This window comes from Heteronotia binoei, chromosome 1 (genome assembly GCF_032191835.1).
Source record: "Heteronotia binoei isolate CCM8104 ecotype False Entrance Well chromosome 1, APGP_CSIRO_Hbin_v1, whole genome shotgun sequence".
Classification (NCBI taxonomy): Eukaryota; Metazoa; Chordata; class Lepidosauria; order Squamata; family Gekkonidae; genus Heteronotia; species Heteronotia binoei.
Window position 1 is genome coordinate 116,984,170 of NC_083223.1, and position 16,361 is coordinate 117,000,530.

General features: G+C 37.5%; 1 protein-coding gene across 16 annotated transcripts in view; it reads right to left on the reverse strand.

The window, feature by feature from the left end:
- The window catches only part of EPB41L2 (erythrocyte membrane protein band 4.1 like 2), a 159,783-nt gene that overhangs the window by 10,749 nt on the left and 132,673 nt on the right, over nt 1–16,361 (reverse strand). For 5 of the 16 annotated variants that reach the window (XM_060239351.1, XM_060239300.1, XM_060239343.1 and 2 more), the window contains 4 exons: nt 4,043–4,096; nt 3,312–3,854; nt 1,180–1,302; nt 720–812 (listed from right to left, as the gene is read on the reverse strand). In XM_060239351.1, coding sequence (XP_060095334.1) covers nt 720–812; nt 1,180–1,302; nt 3,312–3,854; nt 4,043–4,096 — 813 coding nt within the window. Of the gene's footprint in view, nt 1–719; nt 813–1,179; nt 1,303–3,311; nt 3,855–4,042; nt 4,097–8,761; nt 8,930–16,361 lie in introns of all 16 variants that reach the window. The other 11 variants (XM_060239316.1, XM_060239276.1, XM_060239284.1 and 8 more) reach the window with 5 other exon arrangements.

Consider the following 16,361-nt stretch of genomic DNA (forward strand, 5'->3'; position numbering starts at 1 on the left):
TACAGGAGAAAAAAAGATACCCTCAATTGAGGCATCAAGACTGCATACTGAGGCTTTCAACAGTGAGGTGACAGAGAAACACCATAATCTACAACAGGAATCCCCAACATTTGGGGCTGTGTTGGAATTCTGACACAGGGTGCCACAGGAGAAGGAGCAAACCACTGGTTGCCAAGGAGTGAGGGGTTATGCATAATTCTAATGGTAATTAATCAACATTTCAGGCAGAGGTTCTGCTTAACAGGTCACCTTTTTAAACAAGCATATTGTTTTAAATTTTTCCTTGCATTAACTTCAGTTATTCAGTGAAGATCCCGCTGCAGTGGTGGCAGTTGATGCCAAAGCAATGTTTTGTTTTTAAATCTGCACAGCCAAACAGATTTCCAACGGTCAATCAGAATCCCTGCTGGGCAAAATCCCCATCGCTTTTAAAAACACTTGATGGGCACCAGCTCAAAATTTGTTTTCACAATACACTGGGGCTGAGAGTACAACACGAAGGTATAAACAGCATTATGTGGGGGAGAAAAGGCAACATGAAGTATTACCTATAAATCTCCCTGGTAAAACAGAATAAAAGATTAAGGAACTGGAGAAGTATGCAGCTGCAAAATCACACGCTTCAAAAATTTTCAGCAACATACAATAAAATGCACACTTTCTAATCAATGTATGAGGTAAAAGAGGAAATCATGCAAATGTTATTTTGGTTCATTTACCTTAGTGATTTGTGTGGTTGTGGTTGTAGAAACAGATTCTGCTGTGATCGTCTGTGCACTCAGCAGTACACCAGCATCACTACCACCATCAAACTGGATAATTGAAAAAGACAACACTCAATGTTGACTAAATGAATAAGCCAAGGCAACAATCCTGAAGATTTTTTTAAAGTGCAACTTGCCAGTTTTAGGACTAAGCTACAGAATCTGTGCTTACTGATGATGACAACTTAAATTCACAGTGGATTCAATGGGATCTAAATTACTCATTTGAGATAGCTGAAATAAATATGGCATTTCAATAATATTCACAAAAGTAGAGGTAAGTCTGTAATTTTGTAGTTCTAGTACTGTGACTGTAGGAAATATTGTTTTCAAAGTTGCTGGACAACCTGGTCTCTTGAACTAAGCTTAGCCCAAGACATAACTAAAAATGGTATTCTAAACTGTACATCTGTACCTGGGGAGATTCATACGTGATCGTTTTAGTTTCTGTCTGAACAATGGGTACTTCCTTAGTGGAGATTTCAGTTCTTTGTGAAGCATCTGAAATGGTCACCATCTCAGTTTTAACCACTGGAGGCTAGTGTTCAGAAAGACAGAAGGCTATGAATTTAAAGGTCATAAAGGTAAAACATATGGCATCTAGCAGGCTATCCAACACACAAGCCTTTCAACATTGTAACTATAAAACATTAAACCACCCTACTAGATTTTTCAAGCTGCCTATGAATTTTAGTTCCATCAGTAGAGTATAAGAATGGCTAATAAATTTCTACATGAAACTAGCTTTGTAGCATCTGAAGCATTCACCTGCTTTTTTTAAACCACAAAGAATGAAAATAAACACCATGTTAAACTGAATAAATACAATTCCATATAAGTCTTAGACAGTCAACATTGTGGATTGTTTGTTTCTAATACCCACAGCAATACATACACGTTTCAAAGCAGTCACTCCTCCTTTGTGATATTTTGGTCACTCTTCTTTGTGACACCTTAGGCAGGCAAGCATATAGGAATTATATTTCTTTCATTTTGTGCCACATATGATGAATATGTGTATGCTGTTGTTAATATCCACTTGCATGTGTTTGATGACAATTATAATACTGAATGTATAATGATTAAAAACTACATATTGGTATAACAAAAATACTTTGAAACATGCATGCATGGCTATATGAATTAAGAACAAAGAATCCACAACACAGACTGTATAAGACTTATATGAAATTATATTTTAGTTTTACAGTGCTTATTTTCATTCTTTGTGGTATACTACATACAAACCATGATCCCTTGCATACTCTGTATATCTTTTAAAACCACTACGCACAGATGTAGTAGGGAGCCATATGCTTTTAAAAGTATGTACACATTCACATTGATGTGGGCAGTAGTAACAACCAATCACAGCTCCTTGTTATCTGAATGTAAGGTTTAATTAAAAAAAAAAAACACCTGTTCAATGTTATGTCTATTTGTAATGATATATGCCCACAGTGGGGAGCCACAGTTTGCAATCCCATGTATCTGTACTAAACATTAAAGAAATTACAGCTGCTCAAGCTTTTATGGTTTGAGTAGCTATATAATACCTTAATGACCATGAAAACCTTAATAACCACTAGAAATGTCACATGCAAAACAGTTCTTAAAAAAACCAATATTACTTTGGCATTTCTAAAATTAGATCCACCAAGGAAAACCTGTTACTATGTATTGAAAGAGGCTGACAAAGCAATGTTCTGAGGAACCCAAAACATCATATACTTTAAAAGAATGATAATTTGCTTGAAAGAGTAAAACAACAAACACATCCTGAATGCCAAAGATTAAGGTAGAAAACTTAGCTAATACTAAAATTCTTCTAGGTTCAAAGTTTAAACATCTATGAGTGAAACTATACCCTTCTGCCTCAATCTAGCTAGAAACTGCTACATACATAATTATGAGAAACATAATAAATTGTATCAGGATCTTGATAGCAATTTCATAACATGTCTAGGGAAAAGTTAAAAAGAAATCAATGCAGTTTAAGAAAAACATAATGAAGATTATTGGGATCCCATGTACCACAGGTGGAGGGCACTACTGGAGGTGGGTCTTTAACTCTGAATGGACTATTTCCTCCAGTACCCACTAGTGAGCATTGAAAAGGCAAGACTGGAGTTGGGGACTGAATGGACTAAAAGCCTCACTGGTAACAGGCTTCTTAAGAAGAAAGGAGACAACGGACTTAAACTGATGAATCTTGACTACTTATCTTCATGTACAATATATATTACTTCATAATTGCAACTGAAAGTTACTTTAGAATAAATCTAGACAGGACAAGACAAACACATTAACACAAGCAAACGAAAGCAAAACATAAAATAGTAAATAAGATGGTGATATAATCCCAGGAGTTCATCAGAATTACAACAAAATTCAGAAGACAAGATGGAAAGTAGAATTTTGCTGTACTTTAATTCTCACCACCTTCAGTTCTGAATTTTGTTAAACCTGGACAGAGAAGAAGAAAGGCAGAGATATCTAACCCTAGGACAAAATGTCTTCTCTAATGTCCCCTCTACTACCATTTACCTCAGAGCAACAAATTATTTGTGATGACACATCAATGTCAATATGTGATGCTTCTCCATTTAGTTTCTGTTCTTCCTTCCTCTCGTCTTCTGGGCCTTGCTCATTCAATTTTATTGAGTTTCTATCCTCAGATGTCTTTGTGGGTACATCATTTATCTGGACTAAAGCTTCTGCTGCTTGTGGATGCTCAATTTTTGCTTTAACCTGGCTGACTTCTTGTGAAATGTCTGGATACTCTACTGCTTTTGTCTTCTGTTCTTCTTCCTCTTTGATATCGTCATTCTCTTCTACTTCTTCTTTTATTACTTCCTGGATCATTCGATGATGTGGCTGATATTCTACTTCATCTTCACTTTCATTACTGCTGCTGTCTGATGACAAGGATGAAGAATCCTTTTTGGAGAGATGCTCCATCTTCTGAGATTCAACACCATCAGAGATAACTTGTATTTTGCCCCTTTGGGTATCATCAGTGACTACTGTCTCTTCTATCCCAACCTCTGCCTGCTTCTTCTCCACTACATTCAGAGTCTCATGTGAACTCTGCACAAAACAAATGGATGAGGAAACACAAGTAGAACATATGAATAAATAAAACTATGAACATAAAATTATGTAATGGATGGTTCAAGTGAAGAACAAAGGTGACTGGAATGGTTAAATGAAAAAAGAAAGAAGAATGAAAATTTTGAAATGTGAAAGCTCAATGGGCTATGGCAAAATGGTAGAACCTTAATAGTCCTGCTGGTTCCAGTGAGAGGCCCTTCTGTTTTGGGAGCAAATTTCTGTGAAATTAAAAGCAACCAGAAGACATATATGAATAAAAGAATCTATACTTGTTGAGACATTTGAATTTATCATTTCACAAACAGCACAGTGGGGCAGACTGCAACACTCACAGATTTATGAAACAATGTTATAACAGCACAAGTACAGTGCACAAGAAAGCACACTGGAAATAGACAAAAACTTCTCAGGCCAGAGATCTACAAGCTTACTGCTTCTCAAGGCTCACCAAAACACATTAACTTTAGCAATGTTTTTATTTAGATTGGTATTCTGTGGCCCTATTAAGTTTTAAAATTTTAATATGTTTTCTCTTGTTTTAATTTTATCTGTACCTGTATCCACTCTAGCTCAGTTTTTGGTATAGTGCAAACTGGACACCCAAACAAGTATTCTATTTTCCTTAATTTAATTCCTTTAAAAGCAAGCTACTATTTGTTTTATAAGTATTTGGAATAAAATATTGAAAAAAATTATTCAAGACCAGTAATAATGGGAAAGTGTATCTAAAGAGTATCTAAAATCAAATTTACTGTCCCTTGCACTAAAAGAAGACACATGAGGGGAGTTATTTCTATTTATTCCCCCCTCAAATTTCATCTTCCTGTGCTGTACCCCATACAGTTCTCAAGGACTAGGAAGAGGCTATGGCTCAGTGGTAGAGCATATGCTTTGCACACAGGCAGCCCAGGTTCAATACCCCATGTCTCAATATAATGATTAGGTAACAGCTGATACAGAAGACCTCTGACATGAGATCCTGGAAAGCCACTGCCAGTTAGAGTAGAAAATGCTGCCCCTGACAGACCAAAAGCTTGACAGTACAAAGTGGTTCAATGCATGTTTTCATGGGATTCCCTAACCCCCAGGAGCTGCCTTTCAGGGCACTGCAGCAGGGATGCAAGAGAGAAATACACTGCAGGAGAACACTGCACTGCAGAAATATAGTTGATGCTGTTAGGTCCAGTGATTGTGTTGTCTGGGTGTATGTGGAACCAGTCACCTTCACTGGAATGAACTCCTATATAAGCAAAAATGTCATCATTTACATTTGCCCCTTAGGTGATCATAAAAGTTTTGTTCTAATAAAATACTTAGGTTTGAATCCTACAGAAGAATAAGTGGAAGCATATCTTCATTTTTCCTTCTCCCACATCAGCCCTCTGAAAACTGTTTACAATGTGTCAAACAAAACACACCACAGCAGGGGGAGGGCAGAAAAAGCTGAATTAGGCAATCGCCCCCTTCTATTAGGTGGGGAAGTCAGGGAAGACTTGCCTTCCATGAGCTTCTTCTGTTCCGTCATACTCCTAGTTTACATCGTTAGCTATACATCTGAGATTAATTGTGAAACCTGCCTATATGTGTGTGATTGGTCTGAAAAAGAGGCACAAAACTGGCATGTAAATATGTAAAGTGAGTAGCCATATTGGTCAGAAGCAACAGATAAGTTTTGATTCTAGTGGCTCCTTTAAGACCAACAAAGTTTAATTCTGGGTATAAGCTTTTGTATGCATGCACATTTCTTTAAATACATTGAAACAAGACTTTCTCAACCTTTATATAGAGGTAGAGGTGGGTGGGTAGTTGCCAGGATGTGCTAATTAGAGTCACGGTGTATAAGTAACTGAGTGAAAAGTATAGCTAAGATTCAATTAAAGCAGTCAGTAAGACCTGAGTACAACAGCAAATCAGCATACAGATAATAATTAAAGAGTTAACAGATGTCCAGTGTTACCTTTAAGACCAACAGAGTTTAATTTAAAGTTTAAAAGAGCTACTTTGAGGTCCCCCTACTGAGTGCCCTGGGAAGTTGAAATGTTCTCCTACACGTTTCTCAATGTTCTCATACTGGTTTCTCAATTCTGTGATTCCTGATATCAGATTTGTGTCCATTTAACCTTTGCCGTAGGATTTGACTTGCCCTATGTAGAGAACTGAAGGGCATTGTTGGTATTTAAAGGCATATACAATGTTAGAAGACAAGCAAGTGAACGTGCCTGAGATGATAGGTTTTTTAAAAAAAATTTTTTTTAATCCAACAGTATTACATTTAAAAATCAAACAGAAAACCAATGGAAACATAAACAGATACATTGCTATATCTAATCTAATACAATCTTTCAAAGTCTGACCTTCATTGCGTGTTACATAAAACTAACCAAAGTTTAACAATTGGTTGCATAATATACATAAGCAACAGGACTATCAAAAATAAATTAACTTTCTATAACATTGATTCTGTGAAATGATGTCATTTTCAGAAAGAAAAGTAAGTAAGGGGTACCAAACAGACACTACATGTCTTTCATATTGGTTGTAAGATATATCATATGAACTATAAGTGATTTTGCATAATATAAACGTTTCCCACAGCCTTTGATACCAGGCTTCTAATGTGGGCGGGTGTTTATCTACCCAGTGTGAGGCTATGACTAGCCATGTCGTGGCTATTAAAATATGAATTAATTCTGATGTACTGGAACTTAACCTCTGCTCTTGCCAATTATGAAGTAAAAAAAAAATCAGGTTCCAGAGCTAAGGTTGTACGGGTAATTTTGCTTGTCTATTTATCTGTTGCCAAAATGCATAAATATATCTGCATCGTCACCAACAATGGATAAAATTTGCTTTTTCGCCACAAGACTTTTTGCAGAGAGGTTCAATGGTGGGATCAATTTTGTTTAGTTTAGATGGAGACCAATACCAGTGTAATAATGTTTTATGAAACTGAAATTTGATATTTGTAATATCTGATTTCTTCCCATAAGAGTTCCAAATAAGTTCCCAGTGACATTTGTCTAGATTTTTTTTTGCAGTCTTTATTCCATTGTTCCTGATATTGGTAAGTATGAACTTCCATTTGAGAAATTAAGAATTTATCCTTTGTATTGTTTTTGAAAGCTTTTACAAAATTTTCATAACTAGTCTGACGACGGGAGAATACTTCCTTTATCATAGGGGAATAAAACATATTTCTGATTTGTAAGCATTGAAACCAATTAATCTTATGCCCCAATTTCTTTTCTAATACTGAGATGGTATAGTTGATGCTGTTAGGTCCAGTGATTGTGTTGTCTGGGTGTATGTGGAACAAAGCTAGCATCTGGGTTTAATACAAGCACTGGTACCAGTGTTCAAGTCCAAATTAGATGTTGTATTTTTGTAGATGAGGATTTGCTTAAGAATGAGGGGCAGTGTTCTCTTTAAACTGAGTTAGCGTGGGATAGCTCACAGATTTTTAGACTCCAGCTCACACATTTTTGTTTTAGCTTAGGAAGGATGACCTCAGAGCACACTAATTTATGCAGTAGTTTACAATTTTAATGCCAGTAGCTCACAAAGTAGAATTTTTGCTCACAAGACTCTGCAGCTTAGAGGGAACATTGCTGGGGGCCTGTCTGCAGCCAAGAAAAGGTTTGCCTCCCAGTACTTGTGAAAGAGAACTGTGATTATCCAAACAAACATAATTAAGTGTGATCTCAAAGTAATTGTTTTATTGTAAAGGAATTTCAGAAACAGACTGGAATGGGAGACTGCTGAATTACAAGTTATTTCAATACTCAGAACAACGGATCCCCCCCCCCCCTTGGATTTTATCTCACTAGACATGAATTCATTCTCACTTATACCTAGAATTAAACCTTGTTGGTCTTAAAAGTGCCAGTGGACTGAAGCTTAGTTCTCACATGTTTGTTAAAGTCCTGTATGATACCTGTATGATAATTTGCTGCAATTCACAAGTCTTATCAACTGCTTTAATAGATCCTAGCTATACTTTTCACTCTTTTACTTATGACTCTTGACTCTAATTGACCCTTCCTGACCACTAACCCCCGATATATAATGGTTAATGGTTGTGGTTGTTTCAATGTATCTGAAGTGTGTGTGCACATGGAAGCTTATATCTAGAATTAAACTTTGTTGGTCTTAAAGGTGTCCCTGGACTCAAACTTTGTTCTACAAATATACAAGTAACTGTTGATATACAGAACAGATTTAATGTGTTGCCAGAATCTCAAAAATGACACCAGATTTTAAAGACTGTTACAGTCTATGCTTTTATGTGCATTGTAAGAGCAAAAATAGAATAAAATAAAAAATTGCACACTCATGCAAAAGTGACATTATGGGGGGGAAAACCCCTATGGAATCTTTAATTAAATCCAGCACAGCATCTGTGACTTAATTTTGGTGTCACAACTGAAGTGTAAGATTCAGTTTGGTTTTGACTGACAGATGCTGAAAGCAAGTTCACAACAGCATTGTTTTTAAAGACTGCAATTAAAAAGCATATAAGCTTATGGAGAGATGTGAGCTTTATCTTTCTTTTCACTTTTTAAATACCTAACTGTATTATATATCTAACTTCTTCCCTTTCTATTGAAAACACTGAACTGTACAATTAATACCACCAGGGTTTTAAGTCTAGCTATCCATCCCCATTGTGTGTATAGCACTGCTTCCAACACTGAAGAGATAAACACAGAAAGTACTATCAGGAGCTTTTTATGAGGAGGAGAGTTATCGTGAAACTAAATCAGGCCCACATTTTCTTATTTTTCCATTGTCCTATAAGCTTTAATGATCAGATTATCTTATATGTTTATGAATGCCCCTCTCTCCACGGTTTATTCTGAAAAGAAGTAAATGTGGAAAAGCACCTCAGGCAGCTGAGAGAAGGGTGAGGCAGAAAGCTTTTCAGAAGGTACATTATCTTTCACAACAGTGCCCTCTGCTGTCCACGAGGTAGCTGAAGTGAAGGCAGTTTTCATGCTAGTGGAAAAACTTTCTTTACTAAATAAAATTGATGCTATCTCCTCTTCTAGGCTCTAGACAAGTTAGAAAATGGAAGCAATAAATTAACAGCAGAAGACAAAACAGCAGTGACCTACAAAAGAAAGGAAATATCAGGCAAGAAAGGAAACAACGGACATGAAGGTGAGGAAAACAAAAGAGTACATACACATGTGTTTCTCTGCAGCTCGCATTCTACTTATATCAGAAGGATTTAACAACACAAATATTTGAGATTACAATCTTTGGGCATTTTTCTGCTTTTATGTAAGATTTTAAACTAAAATTACATTAAAACTCAAATTGTATTCCATACACAGCTATTAGAACTAGGTTAACTATTGCTTCTCAATGATATTCCACATGCATAATTTCGTTCTGAAAAAAAGGGCACCTAGGCAGCACATTTAAGCTTAATTCTGATCATGGTTCAGGATAATCATGCATTACAAGTAAATTACTTTAGTCTTCCTCCATGGCTTTTAACTAATATGTTATACAAAATTCACAATTTTGATTGTAGAGTTTTAAACAGCATACCTTCGGGACCGCCTCTCTCTGTATGAGCCCCGTAGGTCTTTACAATTAGTGACCTAACAACTTTTGGTAAGACCTGGCCCCAGAGACATCCATTTGGCCTTGACGAGGGCCAGGGACTGCCTGGTGGAATGAGCTCCCCCTGGAGATCCAGGCCCTGTGGGATCTGCTCCAATTCCGCAGGATCTGTAAAACAGAGCTCTTTCACCAGGCTTTCAGCTGAGGCAATGGACGTCACTTGTTACCGGTCTTCCCCCTTCATTCCATCACAGTGCTATAAGATCTGCTGGACTTGGACAATAAGCCAAGTCTGTGAGTCGGGACCTGCCATTTTAGTCTGTATCGTCACTCTGTAGTTTTAGATTTTATATATTTTAAATTGGTATTTTATTGTTTTTACTGTTGATTGTTTTTATGATGTAACCCACCCTGAACCTGTCCTATGGGAAGGGCGGGCTAAAAATCGAATAAAATAAAAATTAAAAATAAATTGTGGTGAAAGGGGAAATAATTTGGGATAGAAATTGACCACCCCGCCCCCATCACCATCCTCTAAGACTGTTTTTCTTAAGCAATTACGTTAGCAGGCCTTTAATACACATGTGACCAAAACTCCTCAACATTCTATATTGAAAACCAATCACTATTAACAGCTGCATAAAGTTATTTCAGTATGCTTCAATCTGCAATGCCTTTTAATTTCCCAACCTCACCCTAGGTTACAAAACATATGAAACTTTTTAAAAAGGGATGCTATGTGCATACAGCTATTCTCTTCTAAAGATACTTTATTCTATTTTTAAATTTCTGAAGATGAGAACTTCTTCATTTTGAAATAATCTTCAAAGGCAGAAGTTCCAAAACCAAATTGCTGCCATCATAGTAACATTAAATAACTTCCTCCTGAGAAAAAATATTCTAACACTACTAGCACTAATAAGGTATCATAATGCTCCTTCCTGACTGTTAAAAAAAGGCCAACTACCTACTTTCTACCAAGTTAAATAAAAGAAGGACATACATAATAGCAATAGTTTTGCCTTACTACAGGAGTATTCTATGTATTTTTATGCATCTACTACACAGTAATTTAAAGCATGAAGTGTTTAATGTTACTCATATGTTGACACAGCTAGCGTCTTTAAGAATTTGTGTGTATGCACATGTATTCATGGACAAGCAAAAAAGGGGAAAAAGAGGACAAAGTGAGACAGATAGCCACTTATCTTGTAGCAGAATTCTACAGACGAGATGACCTAAGTCAATATACCAGTGACTGAGTTGGTTCCAGCACTATCGCCACTAAGAACCTTCCTTTCCCATCACCTACCATTATATACAAGTTTCTCAACAACTTGCAACTAGCCTGTTAATTTTTTATTTTTAAACCTTTCTAGAATAAAAGTTAATGAAACAATCATTCTTGTGTCACACTGTTTAAAATTCTTGATAATGAAAGGAAAATAAACATTCTAGGTTTTCAGGTCAGTCATAGCAATACTGTTATTAGTGCAGATACTAAACTTTCTGCTTAATAATATGGCATATTTTAGAATTCATTTCTCCTTACAAGTGAAACCCTAACATATTAATATTACTAATCTGTATAACTCTTTATTGTACAATGTTCTTGGACAATTATACTTATTAGAAGGAAATCCCTCGTCCCTAATTTAAATACAGAGTTTTTCATAACTATTAAGTCACATATGCTGTGCTGAGTGATACTAATTTGAACGTTTTACTGGAATAAAATCCTGGAATAGCTTATTGATTTATGATCTGAACAATATATTTAGAAACGGTAAGATATCTCTTCCAGGAACTAACAAAATCCAGATATCACATTTCTATGAACACACCAGACACTACATTAAAGTACATTCACCCATAAGATGGTTCCAGCGATCAAGGGCACACGGATCACAAGGCACAACTCTTTCCTTCATTCTCTTCCCCTTTCGGGCCTTTCTGACTCTGGGAAAGGAGATTCTTGGTGTTGTAGTACTTGTTTGGGTCAGGGAGGCTTTTGTGAAGAGGAGGAAGAGTGGGAAAGGAGACTATAGCTCCTCAGTTCAAATTACTACTGATCCACATGGGCAATAAAACATGAGGCACAAACCTCCTGGGCCCAGATGAGGCTGCTAGTGGGAAGAATCTATGACTGTCAAATCCCTCTGCAGGTGGACTGCTGAGTCCAACACAATGTCTAACATAAGGAGAAAGGGGAGTGGGTAACAATTTTTTTTCTAAGCACGTAAAATGCAAACATACAGCTAGAAAGGCATTAATTAGGCCTTTACATAAGTTGTTTAATTAGAAAAGATTCTCTTACACACTTATCCTATTTTGACATATTTATTGCTTCAAACATTGTTCCCACTTAATTGGATCCATACAGCTGTTGACCCTCTACACTTGGCTTGCTGTTCCTGATTTGTCTCAAAATGTCTGCATCATGTTATATGCTAAATAGCCATTCAACCTTGTCTAAAAGTTTGAATGGTTTTCTTGCATTTTACTGTATTTTAACTTTGTTGGTCTTAAAAGTGCCACTAGACTCTTAACTTTATTCTACTGCTTAAAAAGTTATTCCACTGGTTGCCCATCAGTTATGGGGCTCAATTTAAGGTACTGGGTATCACATACAAAGCCTGTCATAGCCTTGATCCCTCTTATCTTCAGGACTATCTCACCCACTCTATGCTCCAGCACAAGACCGTGGCTCGTTTGAGCAGGGCCTTCAGCAGGTGCCAATCTGCAAATGGGCAAAATCAACAACTGCCTGTACAAATACTTTCTCTATTGTGGCCCCCACTTTATAGAATGGCCTGCCTGAGATCAGGAAGGCTCCCATACTCCTGGCTTTATGTGAACTATGCAAAACTAGATTGCTTTTTACACAGGAAAGAGTACTGTAACAAAAGATTCACAAGGCAGCTTAGGTTAAAGGGATAGGGATTGTATACCACTGTGCATAATTTGTCCTGTCGCTTTAAGAGTTCCCAGGGAGGAAAGGTGGCACAGTGCAGCCCAATCTCATCGGATCGTAGAAGCTAAGCAGGGTCAGCTCTGGTTAGTACTTGGGTGGGAGATCTCCAATGGACTGCAGAAGAGGGCAGTAGCATACTGCCTCTGCTTCTTACTTGCCTTCAAAGCCCCTTAGCTGGGATCTCCATAAGTTGGCTACAACATGACTGCACTTCAAACACACAAGAGGTCCCTGCCAAGTGCCTTGTTAATACTTATGGTGTGCTTCACCACTATTTCTGACCTCTGGTTGGTCCCAGATTTCTACAAGCCAAATTTTATTACACTGTGTATTGGACATCCTGCCCTGTAGATTCTATTGACTTATTCTGTGTAATCTGCCTTGAGTTCCAACAAGAAAAGCAGACGATAAATAATGTAAATAATAAAACAAAATTATATAGAATCTGAATTTTTAAAGTAATCCCTACTGCAGATAAAGATACAGCCAAGTAAAAATGATGCATTGCATGTTGTTTAAACAAGTAAGCAAGCACTGTGTATATTTCAATTTTTTCCAGGCGTCTGAATTTCCCCCCTAAACAAAATTCTCTCCCCCACGCCAGCTTTGTAGACACAACTGTGGTCAAACTAGAAATGTTGAACCCATAGATACATATTGTCAATGCCTGCAGACTACCGTGGAGCACAAAATCAACCTTTTCAGAGTGACTGAGCTTTGGACAAAAATAACCCCAGAGCAATTTTTTAGCCATGATTTCATTTCATTTTAGCTCTCATCTTTAATGGGAACATGAATCCACACTGTCACAGTATGAAGAAAAGCAAAGAAGTAGGATTGACCTGCACCTCACTAGTGGAGAGGTAAAATTTATGGAAATTTTTAAGTCATGGGAGAAAATTCGTGTTTTGGGAGAAATTCAAATATAAGCAATACTTACTGTCCTATCAAACCTAAACTGATTTCACTGCTTTAACAACATTAAGCATAGCATTTATAATTTATTCAGCATATAAAATTGCAACATTTGACATATTTATGTAATTTAAAAGTTATAAATGCCTTCATTTTATACAACTAAGATTGCAAATTTACCCAAAACTTGACGGAAAACTGCAGAATGATGCACCCCATGCTACCTTAGGACAAAAAACTACTTGTTACTTAACCTGTGGGTGTATGTGTCACAGTGAGGCAATGAATGCCTTGTATACTCCCATAATGAAGGTCCAGTATCTTTCTAAGTGCAGAAATGCATCCTGGATTTGAATTTAAGAGCTCTGTATTACTACAGCACCTTATCTTCAAAAACACTCATTTCAAAAGAGCAAATATTTCACATTATTTTTTTCAGCACTCTTCAAAATTTCTTATTTTGTCTTTTAAAAAATTAGGGGGGAAATCACACCCTTGAATTTTCCATTCTCTCCCCCCCCCACCGCCCGCACCAGGCCTTCACATCTCTATTCAGTAGTGTAAGAAATCATTACAATGTTAACTACAATAAATTTCCAGTAGCATAGGTAGCTTTAAAAACCTAAAGCTAACAGTGCTATTTGATATATCAGAAAAGACTAGAAGGATAAAAGCTGGCTTAGATACAATATTAAAGTTTCAAAGTTAATTATGTCTTGGAATAACCTCTACAGAGCATAGCTATTATTCATAGCGGCATTTCTTCCTTCACATTGGTAACACAAGATTATCTCTTACTATGAAATTAAGAGAACTTTGGCAATCGGCTGTTGAAATCCATGTCTCTTAGGAAAGGATATTTGACCTCTTACAAAAGGATGGTTGACCTCACAGCTTCTGCACCAAAGAAAGAAGAGCTGAAGGCATTAAATTTTATACTGGGCTTTCTAATGGATTTGAACATATTTGAATATATGTTGTATAACCTTAAACTGAGAAGATTCAAAGCAAACCTATCTGTCTTAGGGCTCTAAAATTGGGTTGGAGCGGGGGGTAGAGGAACCAAGCAGACAAGGAATCACTAAACCTGAGTAAACTCCCAGTTATCACATCTGATTTGACAACAATGCTGACATTTTATATACTAGTGCCCTTTTAAGTTTAACATCTTATGAACAGAGTTGAGGCATCAGCATTTGGAGATCTTCTGCAACTGAACAATGAGAAAGGTCCTGGTTTTTCAACATTATGGGAAAAAATGGTTTCAGCAGATGTTTGTACTCATTCAAGGCAATGTAAAGTTTTAACTTGAGTATTAGTTTTATGATTCTATCAACTGTCAAAAAGAAGGCTGAATTTATATCCTGCCCTTCACTTGGAGTCTCAGAGTGGCTTACAATTTTCTTCCCTTCCTTTCCTAACGACAGACACCCTGTGAAGTAAGTGGGGATGAGGGAGCACTGAGAGAACTGCTCTTGAGAGAACAGCTCTGAGAGAATTGTGACTGACCAAAGGTCTTCCAGCTGGCTGGAGGAATGGGGAATCAAACTCGGTTCTCCACAGTAGAACCCACCACTCTTAACCACTACACAAAACCAGTTCTGAGTTTGAGTGTGACATAAGTATACAGCCAGTCTGAGTGTGACAAAAGTACTGTAAGAGATAAGATTAAAAACAGAAGTCTGGCAATGTTGACCAAAGCAAATGTAACAAACACAGAGTCAAAGCCTTCACAAAAGGTGCATAATCAAAAGAGGAAGACTTCAGGTAGCTTCCTTTCACTTGTGTTCCATTAGTGACCCATGATCCCTGAAGCCCACTGTCATTTATGTATCCTTTTTAAAGCTGTATTTTGTATTTTTTTTCCCCAAACCAAAAGAAATTAGTAGGGAACAAAAGAAGCAAACAGATTAACAAGAAACATGGAAGCAAAATACAATTGACAGCAGAATATCCACCCCTTCTGTGAAACTGATATGAATGTATGTGTAAGTGTTGTCTTGAAAGTCCACATTACTACTAGGGGTGTGCATTCAGTTCAGCCGAACCAAATAGACCCCCTGAAAAACAGCTTATTCGGCTGTTTTAAAGCAGTATAGGGCCGAATCAGATTCTCTGATCTGATTCGGGAGCCGTATACTGCAGTCGCGAATTGCCGCTGAAATTTTGCAGGGCAGCTGCAAGGGCCTCTCCCCTACATAGCCCCCAAGTTTCAAAAAGATTGGACCAGGAGTCCAAAAAGGCCCATTTTCCCCCAATGGTGGTGGGGGGGGAAGCAATCAGTCAGTTTTCCCACTAATAACAGTGATTCTGGGAGCAGAGGGTTTGAGGGAGAGCCCCCAGATCTGCAGAAGCCTCTCCCCCACAGGCAGTGCCATGTCCCTGAGCAGAACCAGTGTTACCATGCTACTGCCATTGGCACAAACAGCACATTAGATCAAACTAGATAATCCCTCTCATTCAAAAATTGGGGTGCAGGCTGCTGCACAGGACCAGTGCATTGAATGCACTACCGCCTTGCAGCAGAGATGGAGCATGAACTTCCTGCATGTCAAACATCTGCCCACAGAACCACAGCCCCACAGAAGAAATACCTGTATGGAATCCCTCAACACTCCACTTGTTGTTTGTCACTGAAACTGAGGCACTTGGACAGCTGCTGTTGTGGGGTTGTGTCTTGTGGTGTGGTTCTCCTGAATACTGTTGTTGCTTTTTTTTTTTGCTGCACAGTGTGATTTGTGAATGTAGGATTGGTTTTTTAAAGTTCCTTTCCCCCCATTCTGGTTGCTGAGGATGGGATTGGTGGTAGGTGTTGGTGGGTTGCTGTATTTCTCTGTGTGATTTTGTCTTATACAGACTGGTGTTTTTGCCCCTTTTTTCCTGGGTGGGCCTTGCAGCTGGTGTTACTGATACAGTCTTGTGTTACTCTTTGTGATTTACTTCCTCTGGTTGCCTGATGATTCTTTCTATCTTTGTTGCAGTTTGAAATCAGGTTTGGGTTCAGTTGATTTTGGCCTTATTGA